The sequence below is a fragment of the Equus caballus genome, chromosome 2 (assembly GCF_041296265.1).
Source record: "Equus caballus isolate H_3958 breed thoroughbred chromosome 2, TB-T2T, whole genome shotgun sequence".
Lineage (NCBI taxonomy): Eukaryota > Metazoa > Chordata > Mammalia > Perissodactyla > Equidae > Equus > Equus caballus.
Window position 1 is genome coordinate 107,066 of NC_091685.1, and position 24,461 is coordinate 131,526.

The 24,461-nt window shown below is 41.3% G+C and overlaps 1 protein-coding gene across 5 annotated transcripts in view; it reads right to left on the reverse strand.

Moving 5' to 3' along the window:
• Nucleotides 1-110: 110 nt before the first annotated feature.
• Nucleotides 111-24,461, reverse strand: part of ACADL (acyl-CoA dehydrogenase long chain) — a 75,790-nt gene continuing 51,439 nt past the window's right edge. Inside the window, exons 11-12 of one of the 5 annotated variants that reach the window (XR_011430926.1) lie at nt 3,798-3,963; nt 111-629 (exon numbers count right to left, since the gene is read on the reverse strand). Coding sequence is in view for 1 of the 5 variants with exons in the window: in XM_070247516.1 (XP_070103617.1) it covers nt 3,954-3,963 (10 nt within the window). In the remaining 4 variants the exon portion in view is untranslated. Of the gene's footprint in view, nt 3,964-24,461 lie in introns of all 5 variants that reach the window. The other 4 variants (XR_011430939.1, XR_011430930.1, XR_011430938.1 and 1 more) reach the window with 4 other exon arrangements.

The window sequence follows — 24,461 nt, forward strand, 5'->3', positions numbered from 1 at the left end:
TTGTCAGAGGAAGGTTTGTTTGGCTTGTGGGAGAGACTATTTAATATCAAGTCCATGTGAGCAGTTGGGAAGCTGTGTGGGGAAGTTTCCCAGAATGCCTAGTCTTACCCGAGATTAAGGAAGCATTTATTCATTAAGTCTGTCAATGAAGAATTCAAACAAGACATGCAGAACAAAGAAATATATATAGAAGTTAGGGTTTGCTAAGGGTGCAGAGCCAGGAACGTGTAAAAGAGGTGAGTACAAAGTAATAATATGCAACATAAAATATTTGTCCTGGAGGATAAAGTAGATGAGAATAAGACAGAGTCTGTAAACATGGATTTTCTCCGTGGTAGGTTTAATAAGATGTACTACTGAGTCATTCAGAAAGCTTTTGGCTGTTAAGTAGCAGTAAAGTGAACTCAAACTGGCTTAACAATAAGTCATCAGGATGATTCGAGGCACTTTACTATCAACAACTCAGTGATAGCATCAAGGTCCACATTCGGTTCATAGTTCACTTGGTCACCCTCGGTGTCAGCTTCTTCAAGGCTGGGTCCTTTTGGGGTCATAAGATGGCCGTGGGTGGTATCAGAGCTGTGTCTTTCCCTTTGGTCTGGTTGGGCCAAGTGATGCCGCATGCCCATCTGCAGATCAATAAGAGTCAGTAAGGAATGGGAAACAGGGAATGAATGGGAAGGAAGACATCAGTGTCTCCTACAACTAGAAAGAGTGTTCCTGGGCTATTGGACTCTACAATCATGACGCATGAGAAAACTCTTTGAAGACCAAATGGAAGGAAACTGCCTGAGTAGAACAAGAGCCTTTCCAAAATCAAAAAGAAAGGGCATTTCCTTTTATTGAAGACCTACTACATGACGACCCCTTTGCAAACAATATTTAGCAATCACAGTAACCCTACAAAAGATGTACTATACTGCTCATTTTATAGACAAAGGAACCGAGGCTCAGAGGAGTTATTTTGTGTAGAGCTCCCTCTTTTCTCCAAAGCTTATGTTCTTCCATTTAACCATAGGAGAAAGGCGGTCAAGACCAGATGTTAGGTTAAGGGATTTCTGTAGTTTTTAAAATGTGCTGTGATGTGCTGCCCAATCCCTCTGAAGGACTGAGGAATGAACTCCTCTAGTCATCAGAAGCACAGACAGCCTGCAGTTATCATCCCATGTGAGAACAGCCTCAGGGTAAGACAGACCCTTCAACCGCATTTCTGCCCTGTTTCCCAGGTGGCCTGTACTCATTGACTAGAGTTCAGCTACAAGGACCTTTCCCCCTCTTGACTACTCTAAAGGATCATCCCAGCTTCAGCTCCCCTGCAGGGTGGGCTGAGGCATCCACCCTCCACATCCTCCTCTGCCCAATCCTGTACCTTCTTGTCCCTACAGCAGTTGATCACAAGCGTGCTCCCTCATAAACCTCTTGCATTCTGATCTCTGCTTCCTGGGGAACCCAACCTTTGACAATGAGCAATTTAAAGTATTTGAGAAGATGGTATTGCAGAGACAATAATAGATACAATAATATTTTGGTCTTCTGTAAAATGAAGTGGTGTGACCACAACCTAGTTTTGAAATTTTATTATTCTTTGGGCTTGCTGGAAGAAAGGAAAGGCAGAAAGGCATAGTTAAGAATGTTGACAATGGGAAGTATTAAACTTTTGAATCTGATATACATTTAATTAGGAAATGACTTTTTTTCCCTCTACAAATTTAGAGATTTCATGAAAACCAAGAAAACCTATGGGGAGATAGTCTCATATTGGTATCCAATACTGATTTGAAAGCAGTGAAGTATAGTTTAGAGACAAAATAGGATTTAAAAGGAGTCAAAAGAAATAGAAAGCTAACAGTAATTGCCTATGGGTCATGGGTCATCTATGGGTAAACTCTTTCTGCTTTTCTCATTTCCTGAATATATTTTATTTCCTTAAGAAAGAAAATGGGAGAATGATTTCCTTGTCACATCTCCTGGTTTTTTATGAAACCCAGGAAGAGAGAGGTTAATTTTTGGGTAGTATTTACTCCTATTTCTTGTCTTAAAAAAATACTTTAACAAGTATAGAAAGCTTTGGGAGACTCCAACACGGTATTAATATTGCTACACATTTCTTTTTCCATTGTGCATTATTGAAAATGTCCCAATTAAATGACATATGAAGACAGGTAACTCTTATAGTGTTTATTAAATGGATGATTTACAAGTAGGACATTGATGAATGAAGGTAAAACTTTTCACTCATAGGAACATGAACGCTTTAAATGTGTAAAGTTTACATTCAATTTCCCTTTTTTAAAAAGCATCTTCCCCTATAAGATTATATCATAGTGTGCGGAGCGCTAGTGAGATTTATGTCACCAGAAATTCACAGTTTGCTGATTTCTCTGAGATTTCTCTTCCGATGATTGTACTGCAACAAGTGAGCATCACTGACTGCAACCTTGAAGTGGTCAGCTTCAACCAGCACTTGTATGTGAAATGGCACATACAGAGAACTGTTAGAAATGCCCATTAATTTCAAAACCAGTCTGCCTGAGCTCAGGATGCCCGATGTTCCATCTTTAAGATCATTTCTGGAACGGATTAAAGTGCAGAAATAGTAACTTTAAAGCAAAAATAAACTCTAGATTATTTAAAGATTTACACAAAACAAAGTGATAAAATTGTTAGAAAAAATATATAATTAAAGCCATAAAGGAAGACATTAATAAAAACATAGTGTTTACATTAAAACAAAGTTTTTTCTGGTCTAAAACACGTAAAAGTAAAAAATAAACACTGAAGTAGGAAACCCCTAATAGAGTGGCAAATGTTACGAAGCTCTGTAATAACTAGTTTTGGAAAGAGAAGGGAAACATAACTCTTCCAGGAGCTCGTGGATGTGTTAATTCTGAAATCCTTCAGAAGGAGCACTTTAGCAATATCTTCTCTAAATTTTAAACATGTCTATTCTTTGAATAAAATTGTTCTTCTAGGGAACAAGGATTTGTAAGGGTAGTTATTACAGTATTTCAGTAAAATAAACAAATTAACCTTCCCAGGTTTTATTTGTTTGGAATTTTCCATATTCCAAATTTTCATCAATAGGGTACTGGTTGGTTGAATTATCACATACCTAAACAATGACATACCATTGAGTGATAATGTTCAAGAGGAAAAGATGTCCACCAGATGTAGAATAGGACCCTTCCTCTCCCTGCCCTCAAGGAGCTTACAGTGGAGGTGTTTTGTTGTCCACTCTACAGCCAACCATGGCCCAACAGGGAGGACCTAGTAAATATTTATTGAAGCAGTATTTAAAAAGTGTGTTGTGTGTCATAGACAATACTGGAAAGATATTCACCAAGTTGCAACTTTTGTGACGATATTGGAATGGGTGAAGGATGGAGGACATTTTAGCCGCTTTAAAAATATATAATTTTTTTTCATAAAACAGGTATGTATTCATTTTAGAATTAAAAAAAAGATTTTAGTTTTGATTGCCGTGCCAGCTATGTTGATTTAAGGAAGTAAGTCTCAGTCCAACTGCACCGTAAAGACTTTCTGCCTTTTTGTTTTATTAAGGATGATATCTTTCTCATTTCTAGAAGAGCTTAAACTCAGAGTGGTGGCAGCAGGCACAACAGCCACTCCTGGCCATGTTCCAGCCTGCAATGCCTGGTCCCCTGGGATGGGGAGGAGATTTACTAGTTAGGTGTCTCAGGAGAGCTGATGAAAATTCATTTCAAGTGCATCGTGGTTTAGAGCGAGTCCCCATGAGCAACAGACATTTTCAATATCTCATAGTAGCAATAACTTACTTTGAATGGTTTACCACTTTCAAATGGGAAAACTGCCTGTCTTTCTTCCTTTCCCCAGATATTATCCAGCTTTGTAATACAAACAATGACTCTCCTGTTGTTCTCACTGAAGCACGGGTTAAAGTGGAAGGCGACATCAAGCCCTCTCTTGAAAGCTCAAGCAAGCCTGTTTTAAACCAAAGACTAGAGTTAGTAAAATGATTCAAGCTGTGCATTTGTATCAAGTGAAGAACACGCAGTTTTCTAAAGAGCAAATCATTGTATAAATACATGACAATTTTCTGAACAGAAAACACACTGGACGGTACCCTAGGCCAAGTACTGGGTGTAATACAGTAGCATCTGAAAGGAAGCAAGACAACGTGTTGAGCTTTTGCCTTGTTGTCTTGGTCACGTCATTCTAGTCAGCTGTCATTCCCTCTTCACTGCCTCTACCCATGAAAGCTCTTCAAGGTTTTCTCACGGAGGTTTAGGGCCACTTTGAGGGCACTTTATGCTTTACTTTGCAGAGAATAACGGTTACCTCCTTCCTGCCCTGCCAGGTTGCTTTTAATACCTATTAATGGCAAACCAGTCACGCAAATAAGAGCTTTCAAATACTTGGCTCCCTCATAGTTAACCAAAAGCCAAGTCCTAACACAGCAAAATCTAGACAACGTCGTTAAAGTTCAGTATTCGGTTGCTAAGTTGTAAAGTCGTGACAATAAATGTGATAAACATTCCATGATGTGAAGTGGAACTAACGAAAGTGCTGCTTAACTTTTTGACCCCAGTTCCTGAACTTGGATGTCAAGGCAAACACAAGTCCTGACTGTTGAAGTACTAATTCTTTCCCTCAGTGTCTCAGTGAACCCCACAGAGCACTGACATCAGAATCAGCAGGTGCTCTTGTTCTAAAGCAACGCCTGTACTCTAGACCTTTTAACAATGATTCTCTGTGTATTTTGATTCACCCAGTAATGGACACATACACCACAACTGTATCTTCCAATGATTAAATTCACAAGGAAAGGACGAAGATAGCCAAATGGCAATAGAATTTGTATTTGACTGACTATCCAATGCCTATATTTCCTCTGCAGTGAAAAGCAAGATACTGTCATCTCTAACACCTTCAGCATTCTTTTTTTCATGTAATTCCTCACATAGAATTTGAAGGACCAAGCAATAATTTTTTCAGTTTAGACCACCTTAACCATTTCAACCAAAATTAGTTTTGACCAGCCACAGTGTCAGTCTGCATCTCTAGTGTTATTGGAGCTAAAGTTTCCAGTGCAGTAACCCTAAATAAGGCAAAGATATATATATCAGTGTGGTTCTGCACGAGAGGGGTTGTACGGGGAGGAAAGCAGATATTAACAAATAGTGAGCGCTGTATGCACAGGGTAAGGTGTGCTGGGTCCTACCTTATGTTGGGAGGAAAGATGGACAAGGACATAGGCAGAGGATATATATGTTTTGTAGTTTGCTGTGAGGCGAGATTCATTGTGCAGGGAAGAACTGTGCTTACAGAGGCTGTATAGACTTTGTGGAAAGAACAGTTGGCTTAGGGTGGTGACCTTCATGCAGAACTGGACGAGGCTGGCTGGAGGTTCGAGTGAATGGGCCATTTGAATGTAAAATGATCAGATCAGAGCTGAGTCTATCTCCTGGTAACAGAGGAGGTGGCTCCCTTTGATTCACCAGGAATAAGGTGACAGACACTCATGGAGTCTGTTTGCAGATTTTTGAATAAACCTGTGTACATAGCTTGAATTTGTACCTTTTGTGTACTGTCCATAAGACCCAGAAACACAGATGAATTAATGGCTGTGGTAGCTTTAGTGGTGCCATTAACCTCAGGGATGGGCGTACTGGACAGCTTCAGGATATCCTTAGTCTTCTTGTTTTACACGTAGGTATAACCAGTGGTGATAACCAGGGCCAGGTGTCCCAGGGCAGCCATGAATCAGCACGGATTTACCTAAGTTAGCTCCAATCTTACCCCGTCCTAGCTCACCTCAGTCAAACCAGTTCCAATGGCAAAGGGTGATTTATTTTGAGGAAGTCTTGTAGCTTGAGGATTCTGTGCAAATCTTCTAAGAATATAGAGTCTGCTCAGAAAACTGGGGTTCTTTATCCTGCCACTTGTCATCTGTAGACCAGGCTGACACCATAGGAATCTGTGACCCTGCTGTTGCCCCACAATGAAGATGGAAATGGCAGCCGAGCTCGCAAGGTCGAGACTGCACTGTGACATGCACAACTGTGGGGAGATTTGTACGCACATCAGGACAGAGTGGCATCATATTCAAGCACTCAGACCAACTCGGAACGATGTCTAGTGGGGTCTTTTTGTTTTCACACCTTGTTTTTTGATGGGCATGTGGACATAAAGTGCATGCTTGGTTTTTTAGTCAATACATGGCTCAGAGGTGGAGGGACGGCCAGGCATCACATTACAAAAGCTCTACTTTTCCTTGAACTCTAGGTTTTCACTGCCAGGAAACACCAACAGAATGGGTTTCCTGCTCTTCCTCTTTGTCCTCAGAAAGTAGGACTCTGTCTTATTCTTGATTCTTCTGGTTTAAGATTCAGTGAGGGAAACGTTGTCCCCTATTGGGAACACATATTGATTTACGGGATAATCCTTCACTGTGGTATAGCCAAGATTCTAAATGTGTAGTTTTAAAAATTCTAAACCAATTAACAAATGTGTCACACTTGCTAATCCTGCTGTTCACCTGTTTGCTTTGGGCTTCACTGTGCCCAGAATTGTTATCAGCATGTGAGGCGTGACTCCTCCAGGCAAAGGCAGGTCATAAGGCACAGTCTTGGAATAAAAAATGTATATGTATCAACAAAGAGTCATGTTTTCTTGGGAAAGAAAGAAAAAGATGTTGCTAAAGTTCAATCACTATTAATATGTGTGATTGACACATAACCCTAATGTAAGCCATCTTTCCATACTCTCGGGCCACCTTGCCCAGGGCCTGAAGAGATAAGGCTCCCTACATGGACAACGCATAATCAAGAATAAAGCCATGAGTTAAGTGGTGCCAAGGGCAGAACATATTCCCTTTTGGAGCACGGTGTCTCTCCTTACCAGGGCATCCATATCTATAACTTATGTGCTTAGACTATTTTTCACAAAGGTTTAAGCTATACTTCGCAGTCAACATTACCATTTTTGTGCTGCTCTTAAGACTCGTTTCACGTAACACCCTTCTTGGTGGTTATTCTGCTCCGTGAGGGCGGGCATTGTGTCACACTCTGGGACTTCTGACTTCTCATGTGTTTTACTCACACGGCCCCAGCAGAGTGCTTTGAATGTGGCAGACATTCGATATTTGTGGAATGAACACTTCCCAACTCATACACTCCCTACGTCATTCTGCAAATATTTATTGGCCATCTATGTTCAAGGTGCTGTGAAGATTCCCAGAGCTCTCTCTTTGGCCTCTTCTCTTTCCCTTTGGAATTTTACCCCTGGCTTCAACTATCACCCAAGTCTTTTCTCTCTAGCCCTGACTGCACCAGTCCTGTACTTCCTCCTGTCTGGATTTGCTTCTGGTGCCACAAATCCAATAGGTATGAATTGGACTTGTCTCCACTGCCCCTCCCCCTTCAGGTCCCTTTCCTGAGTTCCCAGTTTGGACTGACCCTTGGCTGGTGCTCTAGATGGCCAGCATTGAAAAGCCAGAGTCATCTCTGACTCATAATACATCACCACTAGATGCTGGGGTTCTTCCTGCAAGCTCACCCATGTCTGCATCTTCCTTTCCACAGCCTCCATGTCCCCCTCTGTCTGCACCCGACTAACCTGTGGTGTAGGCCCTGCTCAATGGCACCCATGCGCCCAACGCTTTTTCTGCACTGTCCTCTAAGATGCTGCTTGTGCCATCTTCTCCACAGGCCTGAAAGAGTCTGACCCACAGACTTGTGATGGAGCTCTTTCCTCTTGTCTGTATCTACCTCCAAACTAGCCTAGACATGTGAAAGGGAAGGATCTGTGTCTGAGACGTGTCTACAGCCTCACAGAGTTAGGTATTACACTTAGAATTCATCTGCTAAAGTGTGTTTTAATATAAGTGAAAATCAAATCCTTAGATCGCAAAATAATCTTTAGAACATTTGTCAAAACTAGATTGCTTTGTTTCGGTTAAGTGACAGACCCCTTGTAGGATGGTGGTCCCATAAGATTAGCACCATACAGCCTAGGTATGCAGGCTATAGCCTCTAGGTTTGTGTAAGTGCACTCGGTGATGTTCACACAGTGACAAATTCGCCCAATGTTGCATTTCTCAGAATGTATCCCTGTCATTAAGCGAGGCATGGCTGTATTCACATAAAAAGGTGAATTTTATGGTAAGTGATTTATAGTTAAAAAAAGTACGTGAAAGAAAACAGTCAATAAGATTTGAGGTGGAAAAAATCTAACTCCATAAACTTCTGTTAAAACTGTAGCAACCAAAACAGAATAGCAGAAATAGATGAAGTTGTTTAAGAAAACAACATCCCAAATGATTAAAGAGGTATAGCAAGTAATGGGAACAGCAAGATCTTTGAACAAATTGAGAAAACTGAATATGAGAGGATGATTTTAAAATCTTACTGGAAGCTCCTCCTTTATCAACAAAAAACACAAAATACTAACATATCTGATGAAATACAAATTTCAAATATCTATTTGGAAAAAAACACCGTAAAGTTAAAAGACAAACAAAAGACTGGGAAAATAATATTTGCAATATACACAAACGGTAAATTTCCATGATATTAAATAGTTTACCCAAGCCAATGGAGGGCGAGGAGAGAGGACAATATTTTAGCATAATAGTATTGGTGGAAAACAAAACTGAAAAGACTATATGTAGTTTGCAAATCTACACAAAGATATTATATAAGGCCCAGCAATCTGGATATTTTGAGGAGAGTGAGGGACATATTTTTTACATATATTTATTACATACATATATAAATATATGTACCTATACATATTATATATATCTTTACATCTATGTTCAATGATTTTTGAATTTATGACCACAGTATGTATGTTAATTTTATAATAGCAAACAATTTTAGGAGGAAAAAAATGTGAGACGCTAAACTTTAAGTAGCTGACAGCCACTGAAGCATTTTCAGAAGGGCATCAGCACGGCTGGCTTCGTCTTTTTGACAGATCCCTGGAGCTTTCCAGAGAGTGACCATGAGAAGCACCAGTCTGGAAACAGGCAGTGACTCGATTCTCCACTGAACAACTGCTGAACACCCGTGGGCACGCGGCACTGAGCTCATCACTGTGACCGTTTAGAGATGGTGCACATGATCTCAGCAAAAGGCCATGTACACCTAGTTTGGGTGACAGTGGAAGGGAGACAAGGCGAGGGAAGACGCCCATTCTTTTTACTTTTTAAGTGGGGAAATGAGGTGTAGGTAAAGCCATTGCCATCTTAAGGCATCAGTGGACACTATCCTTCTGAAATGCTGCATGTTACAGGAGGACTGGGTATTCCTGATGAGTATAATCCATTTTTTGACAACTTGCTGAATAGAAAATGCAAAAAGGCCATATCAGTCTTGCTCCTACAAGTGCCTGCCTTATTTTCAAGATTCTTTGACTTTGGAATGTCCATGTCCTAAAAACCTCTGAACGTAGAAATTTCAAAGACACTCTTGGTTATTTTCACTGTGTATTTTTTAAAATTCTTTGGTTTTGCCAAACGATGACTATAAAGGGGACAAAATATTAATAATTAACCCAAAGGAAAACATTTTGGTGAATAATATTAGAGATATTTTTAATTATGATTTAATTTGCACAAGTTTCTTCTTACAGTTATGTTCTCATTTTATCACAGCCATCTGGTATTTCGACAGTAAGCCAGTTTTAGCAAAAGTTTTAATAAAGACCATGACTACAAAAAAATTTTTAAACTTTCTCACCTTAAAACATATTTTTTAAAGTGTCCTCTAAGTGAAGGGAGGCAGAAAAAAGAAGCTGCTAATAAGTTTGGCAAAAAAATTCACCCTACCATTTAGCTTAGGGCATTTCAAAAATGTGAGGGGTGTGGCAGCAGCTCCTAGTTATGCCACTACCTTAGGGTTAACTGCTTTACCATCTGCCTTTAGGAGCATCTCTGATGTTGCTGGACAAGCAGGCAATCACCATCACATGGACAAAGTCAATGGCCAGAGTGAGCTTTTCTTAAGCCTACCATAACGCTACCATAATTCTCCCCAAACCATGCTGAGAAGGTCCCCATTTATAGATATCCTATTTCAAATGCACGCTGTGCACAATGCCAAGGCAAATGCAGGTAGGTTCTGAGGAAGAAGTTATGGCAAACATGACAGTCAGAGGACCTAGATATCATAGTACGTCATTGTTTTCACATAAGGCCATTTGTTAAACACGGTCATGCATCAGTTAACAATGGGGATATGTTCTGAGAAATGTGTCTTAGGCAATTTCATCCTCGTGCCAACATCACAGAGTGTCCTTACACAAATCTAGATGGTACAGCCTCCTGCACACCTCGGATGCATGTACAGTACTAATCTTATGGGACCACCATCCCATAAGCAGTCCATCACTTAACCAAAACATCAATATACAGTGCATGACTCTGTGTGACTCAAGGTGATTTAATGGTTTTACTCACGAAAGATTTTTTTATATGAATAAAGTTGAAACTCAGAGAACAGTCTTTTTAGACTCTACAGAATTTTGGACCTAAGCATATAATCATATGGAAAAACCTGGCCTAATCCCTTTCACCCATCTGAAGAGAAGCATTTCTTCCCAGAAATCACAAAGGAGTTAAAAAATAAAAACAAACAAAAAAACAGCCATTAGCACATACACAGAGTCTGACCTGGATCTCATCCTATAAACCAAAGTAGGGGAAAACGTCTCTAATTAAAACACAAAAGGTCGGGAGGGAAGGAGTAGAGATCGGAAAAAGAAGCACTAAGCAGTAGTCGCCACAAGCCCTTTTTGTAGAAATGTTTAATTTAATTTGGAAATTGGATACTGCTGTACACTGGATCTTTAGAAATAATTACCATCTTCACAACTTTGCACAAGAAGTTTCACCGGGACATCTAATCTATTTCACATGTCCAGTGTCAAGTAATTATTTATTCCTTTTATATTTCCTGTCAGATATTTAATCCTTTTCGCCACCATTGTCACTGTCTTGAGCCACAAAACTCTTTCTTGAAAATATATGCATTCCTCAATAGAGGAACAGTCTGAGAGGTCCAAGTCCCCCTTCTTAGAGATCACAGGCAATCTCTTCTACTTGAGTTACCACCCTTTTATCCTATGACCTTTCTACTCTGGCCTTCACCAAAAGGTAACCATCAATACGGCACGGAATTAAGGCTAATGGGAGCCTGACCAACCCAATCACATCAAATATAACGAGGAGAGGGGAGCAATGAGTTTGAGCAGAAGAGGGTAAGAGTGGAGGCAAAAATCCCAAGATTGGAAGACTCACTAGATGAGGGGGCAATAAATGCCTGCTTCAGAGTGGGTGAGGCGACCAGATCACCAGACCAGCCACTGAGGGGCAACTGGAACTGCTACAGAATCTAGAAGAGTGAGGTACTATTGTTCTAATTCTCCTCAAGACCAAACTATGAGCTGAAACAGTTTTATGTCTTTCCTTATGTCCTCACACATCCACGTAAAAAACTAAAAACAGGTCATCTGCTCCAAACCTACTTACGGAAGGTCATTTCTTTCTTTATGGAAATGCAAACTATTCTAGAATCAGCGGAAATTTTTCATAACTGCATTTATATATGACTTGCAAACCAACAGGGGATTGGCTAAGCCTATTTAGAACCTCTTTAAATTATTGAGGTTATATTCTTTTCAAGAATTATATCCCAGACTTCTGGGTAAGGATGGTGGAGTAAACACATCGCTATTTGTTGATCCTTCCCCAAACACCAAGGGATTTTTCTTTAAGATGTAAACCCACAGGGACAAGGAAAACTGGAGATTACAGCCACACATTTTTGAAAGCTGGAAAATAATAGATGAGGTAAAGTAGTCAAAGACCCAAGAAAATTGAGTTCTAAGGTAAGCAGCAGGCAACACTCCCCCAAAAGGTTCAGCAGGGAGAAAATGGGAAGGATTAACAGAACACCTTCCTGAAATGCAATTTCCAGATCCCCTCTCTCAATCTTCAGACAGGCAAAGAAATGCCCTTCCCTCACCCTTACCAAGGCTGGAGGTAATCCAAGGAGGGTTAAAGCAGAGGGCTACATGGACTAGGGGATCAATAGATGAGGTAGAGGCAGTTTAAGTTAACATATGTCCTACGTCCCAGTCCACAGTGAGTTGGTACATAAATCATTAACAACTACCTGAGGTGGGGGGGATAGGGGTAGTTATTTGTAATTATTTGCTGATTCTTGTGGTGTAGATACTCTTAGCTGCTTCAAGCTACCAAATGATGTTACTGAACACAGAGTTCAGAAGAGATGCACAGTATTCCCTCCATATAGATAGAATAGATGTAAATAATTTCAAGAGCATGCATAATATCAAAATGAAATCTCAGGCAATTCCAAACTGTTTTGCATATGGCCTGAGCAAGCTCTCAAGACACTCTGTCCTCAGGAAAAAGAAGTGAAGTGCTTGAAATGGAAGCTGCCAGCATTCTGGAAAATGTCTACCACGGCTGTAGGCCAAGTCAGATGTGGCCCAAAGTGACAATGGATGAGGAGACAGATGTGTCTGCTACCATGATGTTTGCAAAAGTAAGGTGATGGCAAAGCCAAAATAATATAGAACAAACTTTTAACTTAGGCTAATATGTCTACGGCACCACAATTATAGGATGTTCAGAAAAACTCCTGCATGTGGCTCTTTAATATCATCTCCATAAGTGACTTTGAAGTCAATGCTGAGCAGTCTAGACACAGGCTTTCACATCCATGTGATGAAGAGCAACTATTCCTGAGAGACCTGCAAGTGATGTTTCCCCAGGAGAGCTTTTAAACATTTCACTAGAGCTGGGAGACTATTCCTGAGCTCAGCTTGCCAGGAGCTTCAAGTGACATTTTCCTAGGAGAGCTTTTAAACATTTCACTAGGGCTGGGAAAGAATATCTAATACACACATTCAAGCAAAGTACACGATGGAGAAAAGCTCTGGCCTCTAAATGTTTAGGATCGTCCTAGTAAGAGCCATTACACACACTGCAGCTCATGCCTTCACTCAGGCTCTCACACACCTGTGATGAAGGAAAAATATTGGTGTCCTCACCATGCCAGGAGCTGGAAGTGACATTTTCCTGGGAGATCTTTTAAATATTTCACTAGGGAAAGAACATCTATAACACATATTCAAGGAAAGCACTCTCTGCTGAAAAGCGCGGACTTCAACTTGTTTCAGATCATCTAGGTAAGTGCCTCACACATTGCAGTTCACAGACTTCACTCAAGCTCTCTCTCATATCTCAGGAAATTGCATTCCTGTTGAACTGAGCTTCCCGTAGCTGCGAGGGGACTTCTTACAAGGAGAGCTTGAAAACCTTGCACTATTGCTGGAGCAGATTATCTGTAACTTTTGTACAAGGTGGGGACACGCTTTAGAAAATCTCCTGCTGGTGGCTCTTTAATATCGCCTTCATAAGTGACTTTTAATTCAATGGTGAGCAGTCTATACACAGGATCTCACACCCATGTGACGAATGGAAACAATTGTCACAGACTAGTTACTGGGAGGAACTAATTGGTAGTTTGTTGAACTTTTCTAAGTTCTTCAGATCAGGTGGGGGTTCGAGGCCCCACTGAAGTCCCTGAGTCTGTCTTTGTGTTGGGCCTGTGATTGAAGAAAGGGTCTCCTTCAATGGGGTTAAACCACCCCTGAAGGCACTGAGTCTGTGTTTGTGTTGGGCCTGTGACCAGAGGACGGTTCCCCTTAGATGGGGTCAAGCCCCCTCTGGAGTTGCTGAGTCTGTCTTTTTTGGTCATTTGTTTTTGTCGAGGATGCTCAACATCCATCTTGTTTTTCCACAGTCTGGCTTTTCTGGACTCCTAGGTCTCCTTTTGTTTGCCTTGCCCTCACTATTAATGGTCCCTGGGTGAAACCCAGCACCCACCAGTTTTCTTTTCCCTTTAAGGATTTAATGATTTGGCCTGGATCTCGTTTCAGGCTATTAAGGTGCTAAACCTCTTCTAGGCACAGCCTTGTGGCATCTGCATCATCACTAACCCACAAGTTGTGCCTGGAAGTTTGGAAAAGATGCTTGAATATGGGGGGAGCAAGCTCCATCCCAGAGGAAAGCCCATTGTGCTGCATCCTCCAGAGTTGGAAGGCCTTAGGTGTTCCCCATTGACCTGAGAGGAGATGATGCTTTTATTTAATTAAGCCTGGTCACAATATTCACTGGAAAATGGGGAAAGATGGCCAGAGAATGGGACCCTAGGTGTTAACACAATACTACAATTAGATCTAATTTGGATCTAACAGGAATAAATTCCTTATGTCTGATGCTTCATGGTGATGCTGACCCTAATATGAGTTGCCCTACATTAAACCCAGCATAAATGGGGTTAAACCCAAAGCACTCTTTCTCTGATTACTCCCTGGCTCCAGAATCCACTATCAGTCATGGAGACAAACAGCCAATGTCGCCCACCTTCATTCCTTATCATCTCCTCCTCCTCCCTGCAAACAGTGTCCCAGGCTGGTGGGAAAGCTCTGGCTGGCAAAGCCACTGACTCCCTACACCTCTCTACAGGCAGCCACATTCCTCACAAACCTTTAAAACCCTTCAGTTCCCCTCTTTTGGGGAGATGAGATGAAACGAGACAAATTTGAGGGCTCACTCTCGTCTCCCAGCTGGTGTCACCTGACATAAAAGCCCTTTCCTTGCCACAAGCCTTTTTACTTGGCCCCTCTTGTATGGTGGGTAGGGAACGTTGTTTGTAGGCAGTAACAATGACACCCTGTTTCAATGAGGGTTAAAGGTTGAATCTAAGACTTATCTTTCTGATGAGGAGGACCTGCTCCTCCAAATCAGGAAATGTGGGACTAAGAAAAGCACACCTCAGAATCCACCTCACTCACATACTCCAGCTTTGGTCCCACCACTAGACCAGCTGGTGAGCCCTGGGGAACCTCCACCTTATCCCCCTACATCACCCATGCTTGAGCCAGAGGCCAGAACAGGGCCAAGCCCCTTGTTGTTCACTCATAGTGATCCCCCTACAGGGAATTGGGCTCTGCCACAACCAAAAACCCTTCATCCTCCTCTTCCACATAGTATGACAAGATTAGGAATCAGTTACAAACCTGTGACATTGCCCTTAAGACAAATGTCTGGTGGTGAGGGGACACTTAATAATGTGCCTGTCCCTTTTTCCACCTCTGATCTGTATAATTCAAAGGCACACACGAAAGGATTGAGTGTTGAGCCAGAGGAGTTCATAAACCCAACAAAGGGAATCTTCTCCACTCATGATCCAATCTGAGCAGATATTCAAAGCCTGCTGACTACACTCCTCATGGCTGAGAAAAAGTCATCTATTCTGTTCAAAGCTGGAGAACAAGCAGATAATGAAGATGACCCAGGATCCAACATCTGCAAGCCTAGTGAACAGGAACAGACCCAGGATGGAATCCAAATGATGCTGAAGATCAAGAAAAGCTAGGATATTTGGGGGGGCTGCTTTTGAAAGCCGTGAAAAGAGTAAGCCAGCCACCCATGATATGGTTTAAATTAAGAGAGATCCAATAGGGCCCTGAGGAAAAACACTCTGCTCTTTTCCAGAGGCAGTGGGACTGCCTCAGGCAATACACTAACTGGGACCCTGAGGCCCGGGGTAGTAAAGTGATTCATAATCCCTATTTCAGATCTCAGAAGTGCTCCAGACACCTGTAGGAAACTCCAAAAGTTGGCTACAGGTCCTGATCCCAGTCCTACACAGCAATGAGAGGCTGGATTTAGGGTGCTCAATAATCAGCATGAAGCTGAGGATGAAAGGGAGACAACAAGATGAAAAGGCAAGCCACCCTGCTCGCTGTGGCCCTCCAGTCTCCTCAAGGTAACCTGGAGGGGAGAAGGAATATGCCATGGGTGAGTAACCCCAGTCCCCGTCAAGGGACCATAAGGCCACCAACAAAGTCGGGGGCTAATCAGTTTGCAGACTGGACGTTGGCAGCAGGATTGTCCCCACCATCCCCAGAGAAGGAAGGAATTGAATAAGAATGAGCCATGGCAACTTCACTGGACTACAGATGAGATGTGATGGGGCTTTGGGGCTCCCAGGTTGGCTCCAGGAGTCCCAGATGAGTTTGGCAGGAGGAAGAGAGCATGTTGAATCTTTGCTCAATACTCAAGCCATGTCCTCAATGTTGCATGCCCAAAAGGGGAAGCTTTCTGAAGGAAAGTGTGAGCTAAAAGAGGTCTCAGGAAAAGGAGAGGCCAAAACATTTCTGGAGCCCTTGACCCATGAAATAGGATCAAAACTGCTGAAGCATTCTTGATTGTATGTACCAGAATGTCCCATTCCCCTTCTAGGGAGGGAGACGCTATCTAAGTTTGGGGCCTCAATAAGCTGGGAACAAGAGAAAACAGAGATCCAAGTGCCCAAAAGTCGGGGAGGTGAGCTTATGGCCCTATGACAGGATACACCAGTTCCTGAGAAGGAAGAGATTCCCCTACATGTTTTAAGCAGAGCTAAGTCAAAATTACGAGCACAAGAACAGGTGGAGTGAGTAGCTGGTGCCACGCCAAAAAGGTAAAATGGAAGCAGGCAGATCTCTAGTCCTGGGTAAAACATATACCCCTTGAAGTCAGAAGCCATAAAGAGGAATTTTTCACATAATCAGTAAGTTTTTAGAACAGGCAAATATAGATTTGTTTAAGACCTTAGTGCTTTCAATGCTGCACAGTCCTGGAATTATAACAGTAAATATCTTCATTTTGTTTCTGGCACACAGCTCCCAAAACTCCTGGAATTGCCAATATGAGAGCCATACGAGAGTCTTCTGTTAGGTAGATAGTGTCAGAATTAAGTTAAATATGTTCAACTTCTTAGCCAGTGAGGGATAGAAGTTGTCTAAAGGGGATGGCTGGGTTTTGCCATCTTTTGGTCCCTGAGTTTGGATTCATTGCTAAGCCTCTCTGATAAACTACAGGGGCAGAAACAGACCCCTTTGAATGGGATAAGCTGGCCACCATGGCGAAAGGATGGCCTCCATGCTTGAGAGCTGTAGCTGCCACCTACCTGTTAATCAAGAAAGCAGAACTGACTATGAGCCAAACTATGATGGTGTCGAACCCCCATCAAGTCTCTAGTCTACTACAGACTAAAGGACATCTCTGGCTATCCCAGAATAGAATACTACAATATCAAGCCATGCTGCTAGTTTCCCCTAAGATTTCTTTAAAACTCTGTCATACCTTAAACCCAGCTACTCTGCTCCTTGATTCCAACGGGCCTATTAGCCATGCTTGCCCAGCAGGGATTGTTGGCCATGAGGTCTCCAGAGTGAACCATGGACTTTAAACATGGGCCAGAGATCCTTAAAATGCTAGAATTGGTCCAGGGCCCCAAGGAAGTAGCTGGGCTCCACTGTAAAGGCCATCCAAGTGGGGAATCAGAGGACATAAAAAGAAATAACATGGCAGCTGCTGCTGCAAAAAGGGCCACTATGTCAGGAGATCTTTTCCATTTACCACTAATTCCCACATTGCCCTTCTCTGAATTTACATCAGTCTATCCCCCAGATGAAGTAAGGGAAGCCACTACACATGGTTATCAGTGGTCCCTGATAGTCAAGGACTGGATGATAAACAAATGAGGGAAGATTCAAGTCCCCAAACAGACAGCTTTGGGGCTCCTTAAGAGTGCTCATGCTGTCTTAAAACTTGGAAAAGCAGTTTGTCCCAAGATCAGCTAAATCCTACTTCAGTAAGGCCTCACTTGATGTTACTAATCACACATTCTGACCTAAATTTACAAGGAGCCACCCCTTGGATCCACCACCCAGGGGTGAAAATAAAAGATGCCCACCCCTGAATATCAAGAGAGATCATCACAGACAATTGAGAGCTCTGAGTTTTCCTGCAAACAACCCTCTGATTATAACCTTTATTTCAGCAACACTATCCAGATAAGAAATGACTGGCTAGGAGAGGGCGACGTCAGCAAAATGGAGGAGTGAGCTGACGCAGGACTCTCTCCCCTCCAAACTACAACCAAAACAGAACAACTGAATTTCAACCAATAACTCTAATAATACAGAGATCATTAGAGACCCACAGCACACAATGGTGGAGGGTGGAGAGGCTGGAGCGCCCCTTGGAGGAGCTGGAATGGGGTAAGAGAGAACTTCGCTCCCTCCCCTAGAGACTGGGATCACTGTGGCAGGTGAGGGAAGGAGCAGGGGAGGGGCCACACAACTGCAGGATCATCGTGGACTCCCACTGCCCACGTTGTGGAAATCCGCTAATGGGGGAAAGCTTTCACGTGCGGGGACACCATCAAACCAGGGCCCCGGGAAACCAGAGAGCGAGAGCTGATCAGAATCCAGATCAGCGTGCAAGAGAAAGTGTCCCTCCTCCCCCAACCCGTGCTGTGTGCTGCCATTGTGGCTGAAGGTGGAGGGCTCAGAACACATGGCTCTTGACCCCCATCTAGAGGCGACAGGCTGTAACAGCAACCGAATAATACCATCATGCACAAAAACCGCTCGTCTACCATTCAGCAATTTTTAAAAGATCCAGACCAGAAGGAAAACAATAAAAACACAGAATTAAGGCCTGAGGACTTGGAAATAGGTAAACTAAGTGAAAATGAGTTCAGAGTAGCTATAATCAAAAAACTCAATGAGATAAAGGGAAATATAGAGAAACAAGTCAACGAGTTCTGGAGTTACTTCACAGAAGAGATTGAAACTATAAAGAAGAAACAATCAGGACTACTAGAGATGAAAAATACAATGGATCATATAAAACAGAAGACGGATTCCCTGAATGCATGTGTAGACCCCATAGAGGAGCAAATTAGCAGAATCGAAAATAGACAGGCTGAATGACTGCAGACAGAGGAAGAAAGAGAACTAAGAATTAAAAAGAATGAAGAAAATCTCAGAGAAATAGTGGATTCAATGAGGAAATCCAATCTAAGAATTATCGCAATCCCTGAGGGCAAGGAAAGGTAAAACGGAGCAGAAAGTGTGCTTAACGAAATTATAGAAGAGAACTTCCCAAATCTAGGGATTGAGGGAGAAATGGGTGTGGAGGAAGCTTTCAGGTCTTCTAGACTTGTCAATGTAAAAGACCTACTGCAAGGCATATTGTAGTAAAAATGGCAAAATGAATGACAAAGAATACTCAGGGCAGCAAGACAGAAGAAAATAACCTACAAAGGAACTCCTATCTGACCTTCAGCGGATTTCTCCACAGAAACCTTACAAGCTAGGAGAGAATGGAATGACATATTCAAAACTTTAAAAGATAAAAATCTTCAGCCAAGAATACTCTATCCACAAAAATATCCTTCAGATAGGAGGGAGAAATTAAATCTTGTCCAAACAAAAGTTAAGGGAATTTGTAACCAAAAGTCCTCCACTATGAGAAATCCTCAAGAAGGCTCTCATACCTGAAAAAAGAAAAAGAGGGAGAAAGGGGTCACAAACCACGGAGCAGGGAGACAAATAGATAGAACCAGAATAGGATAGCAAATATTCAACTATAGCATTAGGATAAAGGGAAGGAAACCACCGAAGTAAAGACAATCTTATCATTCTAACTACAAACTCATAACACAAGTTGGAATAAGATATGAAAATAATAATTTATGAGGGGAAGAGGAAAGGAACTAAATCAGTCTAGGCCAAGTAAGAGCCCACCAGAAAATGGACTACATTGTACATGAGATTCTAAATACAAACTTCAGGGTAGCCACTAAACTAAAAAACAGAACAGAGACACAGAAAATAAATAAGGAAAAATATAAGAAATGCAGCATAAGAAATTGCAGAAGTCAATGGGTAGGCTAAAACACACAGGATGAGAAACAAAGGTAATGCAGGAAAACCAGACAGCGAGTGGAAGAATGACAGCATTAAGCCCTGATGTATCGATAGTCACCCTCAATGTAAATGGATTGAACTCTCCAATAAAAAGACACAGAGTGGCAAAATGGATTAAAGAACAAGATCCAACAATCTGGTGCCTCCAGGAAACACACCTCAGCACCAAGGACAAACACAGGCTCAGAGTGAAGGGGTGGAAGACAATACTTCAAGCTAACAGCAAGCAAAAAAAGCGCATGTTGCAATACTTATATCAGACAAAACGGATTCCAAAATAAGGCAGGTAAAGAGAGACACAGAGGGACAATATATAATGATCAAAGAGACACTTCATCAAGAAGAAATAATGCTTATAAATATCTATGCACCCACACAGCAGCACCAAAGTTCATAAAGCAATTATTAATAGACATAAAGGAAGATGTGAAAAACAACACAATAATAGTAAGGGACCTCAACACCCCACTCACATCATTTCACAGATCATCCAGACAGAAAATCAACAAGGAAATAGTGGAGCTAAATGAAAAGCTGAAACAATTAGACTTAATAGACACATATAGAACACTTCATCCAAAAACAGCAGAACACACATTATTCTCAAGTGCGCATGGAACATTCTCAAGGGTAAAACATTTGTTGGGAAACAAGGCAAGCCACTGCAAATTTAAAAAAATTGAAATAATAACAAGCATCTTCTCCACTCATAATGCTATAAAGGTAGAAATTAATTACAAGAAAAAAGCTGTGAAAGGCACAAGGATGTGGAGACTAAACAATATGTTATTGAACAAGCAATGGATCATTGAAGAAATTAAAGAAGAAATCAAAAAATACCTGGAGACAAATGAAAATGATAACATGCCATACCAACTCATATGGGATACAGCAAAAGCTGTATTAAGAGGAAAACTCATCACAATACAGGCACATCTTAACAAACAAGAAAAATCCAAATAAGCAATCTTAAACTACACATAACTGAATTAGCAAAAGAGGAACAAAGCACAAAGTCATCAAAACGAGAGAAATAATAAAAATCAGAGCAGGAATAAATCCCATTGAAACAAAAAAGGTAGCAGAAAGGATCAATGAAACAAAGAGCTGGTTCTTTGAGATGATAAATAAAATTGACAAACCCCTATCCAGACTTACAAAGAAAAAAAGGGAGAAAGCTCAAATAAACAAAATCAGAAATGAAAGAGGAGAAATAACAACAGACTCTGCAGAAGTACAATGGACTATAAGAGAATACTATGAAAAACTGTATGCCAACAAAATGGATAACCTAGAGGAAATGGATAAATTGTTGGATTCCTACAATCTCCCAACACTTAGTCAAGATGAAGCTGACGATTTGAACAGACCAATCATGAGGAAAGAGATTAAAACAGCAGTCAAAAACATCCCAAAGAAAAAAACCCCAGGGCCAGGTGGCTTTCCTGGGGAATTCTACCAAACTTTCAGAGAGGATCTAATACCTATCCTTTTCAAGCTATTCCAAAAAATTAGGGAGGATGGAACACTTCCTAACTCATTCTACGAGGCCAACATCATGCTGATACCAAAGCCTGACAAGGACACCACGAAAAAGGAGAACTACAGGCCATTATCACTGATGAACATAGATGCAAAAATTCTCAACAAAATTTTGGCAACCAGAATTCAGCAATTCATCCAAAGGATCATAAATCATGATCAAGTGGGATTCATACCAGGGACACAGGGATGGTTCAACATCCACAAATGAATCAACGTGATCCACCACATCAACAAACTGAGGAATAAAAAACACATGATCATCTCAATAGATGCAGAGAAAGCATTTGACGAGAGCCAACAGACATTTATGATAAAAACTCTGAACAAAATGGGCATAGAAGGTCACCACCTCAACATAATGAAGGCCATATATGACAAACCCACAGCCAACATCATACTCAATGGGCAAAAACTGAGCACCATCCCCCTGAAAACAGGAATGAGACAAGGATACACTCTATCACCACTCTTACTTAACATAGTACTGGAGGTCCTGGCCAGAGCAATCAGGCAAGAAAAAGGAATAAAAGGAATTCAAATAGGGAGTGAAGAAGTGAAACTCTCACTGTTTGCAGATGACATGATCTTATATATAGAAAACCCCAAAGAATCCATTGGAAAACTTTTAGAAGTGATCAACGACTACAGCAAAGTTGCAGGGTATAAAATTAATTTGCATAAATCAGTAGCATTTCTATATTCTATTAACGAACTAACAGAAAAAGAACTCAAGAACACAATACCATTCACAATTGCAACAAAAAGAATAAAATACCTCAGGGTGAATTTAACTGAGGAAGTGAAACACCTATACAATGAAAATTACAAGGCCTTTCTGAAAGAAATGGATGATGACATAAAGAGATGGAAAGACATTCCATGTACATGGATTGGAAGAATAAACATAGTTAAAATGTCCATTCTACCTAAAAAAATCTACAGATTACGCCATCCCAATCAGAATCCCAATGACATTCTTTACAGAATTAGAACAGAGAATCCTAAAATTCATATGGGGCAACAAAAGACCCAGAATTGCTAAAGCAATCCTGAGAAAAAAGAACAAAACTGGAGGCATCACAATCCCTGACTTCAAAACATACTACAAAGCCACAGTAATCAAAACAGCATGGTACTGGTACAAAAACAGGTGCACAAATCACTGGAACAGAATTGAAAGCCCAGAAATAAAACCACACATCTATGGACAGCTTATCTTCGACAAAGGAGCTGAGGGCATACAATGGAGAAAAGAAAGTCTTTTCAACAAATGGTGCTGGGAAAACTGGAAAGCCACATGGAAAAGAATGAAAATTGACCATTCTTTTTCACCATTCATCAAAATAAACTCAAAATGGATCAAAGACCTAAAGGTAAGACCTGAAACCATAAGGCTTCTAGAAGAAAATGTAGGCAGTACACTCTTTGACATCAGTTTTAAAAGGATCTTTTCGGACACCATGTCTTCTCAGAGAAGGGAAACAATAGAAAGAATAAACAAATGGGACTTCATCAGACTAAAGAGCTTCTTCAAGGCAAAGGAAAACAGGATTGAAACAAAAAAAAACAACCCACTAACTGATAAAAAATATTTGCAAGTCACACATCTGACAAAGACTGAATATCCAAAATATATAAACAACTCACACAACTCAACAACAAAAAATCAAACAACCCAATCAAAAAATGGGCAGGAGACATGAACAGACATTTCTCCAAAGAAGATATACGGATGGCCAATAGGCACATGAAAAGATGTTCATCATCGCTGATCATCAGAGAAATGCAAATCAAAACTACACTAAGATATCACCTTACACCCGTTAGAATGACAAAAATATCTAAAACTAATAGTAACAAATGTTGGAGATGTTGTGGAGAAAAAGGAACCCTCATACACTGCTGGTGGTAATGCAAACTGGTGCAGCCACTATGGAAAACAGTATGGAGATTCCTCAAAAAGTTAAAAGTAGAACTAGCATACAACCCCACTATCCCACTCCTGGGTATCTATCCAAGGAGCTTGAAGTCAGCAATTCCAAAAGTCCTATGCACCCCAATGTTCATTGCAGCATTATTTACAATAGCCAAGACATGGAAGCAACCTAAGTGCCCATCAACAGATGATTGGATAAAGAAGATGTGGTATATATATATACAATGGAATACTACTCAGCAGTAAAAAAAGAACCAAATCGTCTCATTTGCAACAACATGGATGGACCTTGAGGGAATTATGTTAAGTGAAATAAGCCAGACAGAGAAGGACAATCTCTGTATGACTCCACTCATATGAGGGATTTAATAATGTAGAAGAACAGATTAGTGGCTACCGGGGGAAAGGTAGGGTGAGCAGTGGGCACAAAGGATGAAGGAGTGCACCTACAACACTACTGACAAGCAATAATGTACAACTGAAATTTCACAAGATTGTAACCTATCATTAGCTCAATAAAAATTAAGAAAAAAGAAAAAGTAATGACTGGCTCTCCACCCTAGGCTCTGCCCCAGATCCTAACCAACCCCATACCACTGAGGCACGGCGTGTTTCCAAGGAGATTGCACATTTCTGGGAGGTGAGACTAGGTCCATCAGAGAAGGATGGGCAGCCCAGTATGGAGACTATAAAAGAGCTGGTGGAACCTGGAGGGAGGGGGCAAGTACACGCAGATTCTAAATGTGTACTAAACGCATTGAAGCTATAATATTACAGAGTTGTTATGAACAACTTGGGGCTATGCCTGAGTTTGGGGCTAGGCCCCAAACCTATTTGAGATTAGCTGGAAATTCTGCTCCTCTACTGGTCCCTATGACAATACCCGTGCTCTGCAGGAAGCAGTTACAGAAGATGGACCTTCAACCTGTGCCCTTTAAGAATGAGGAGTAGTATAAAAACTAGAGGAGGGTTTTTGTCACTGACTAGATCCCCCCAGGAACTCAAGGGTGGGTATGATATTTTAACTTTTTCCAAATTGTTCTTTTTCCTTCTGCTATGTTAAGGAGATGCCATCACCAACCACCTGGAACCAGACCAGGCCTCACCATGAGAGCTTGCCTGTGACCTTTGC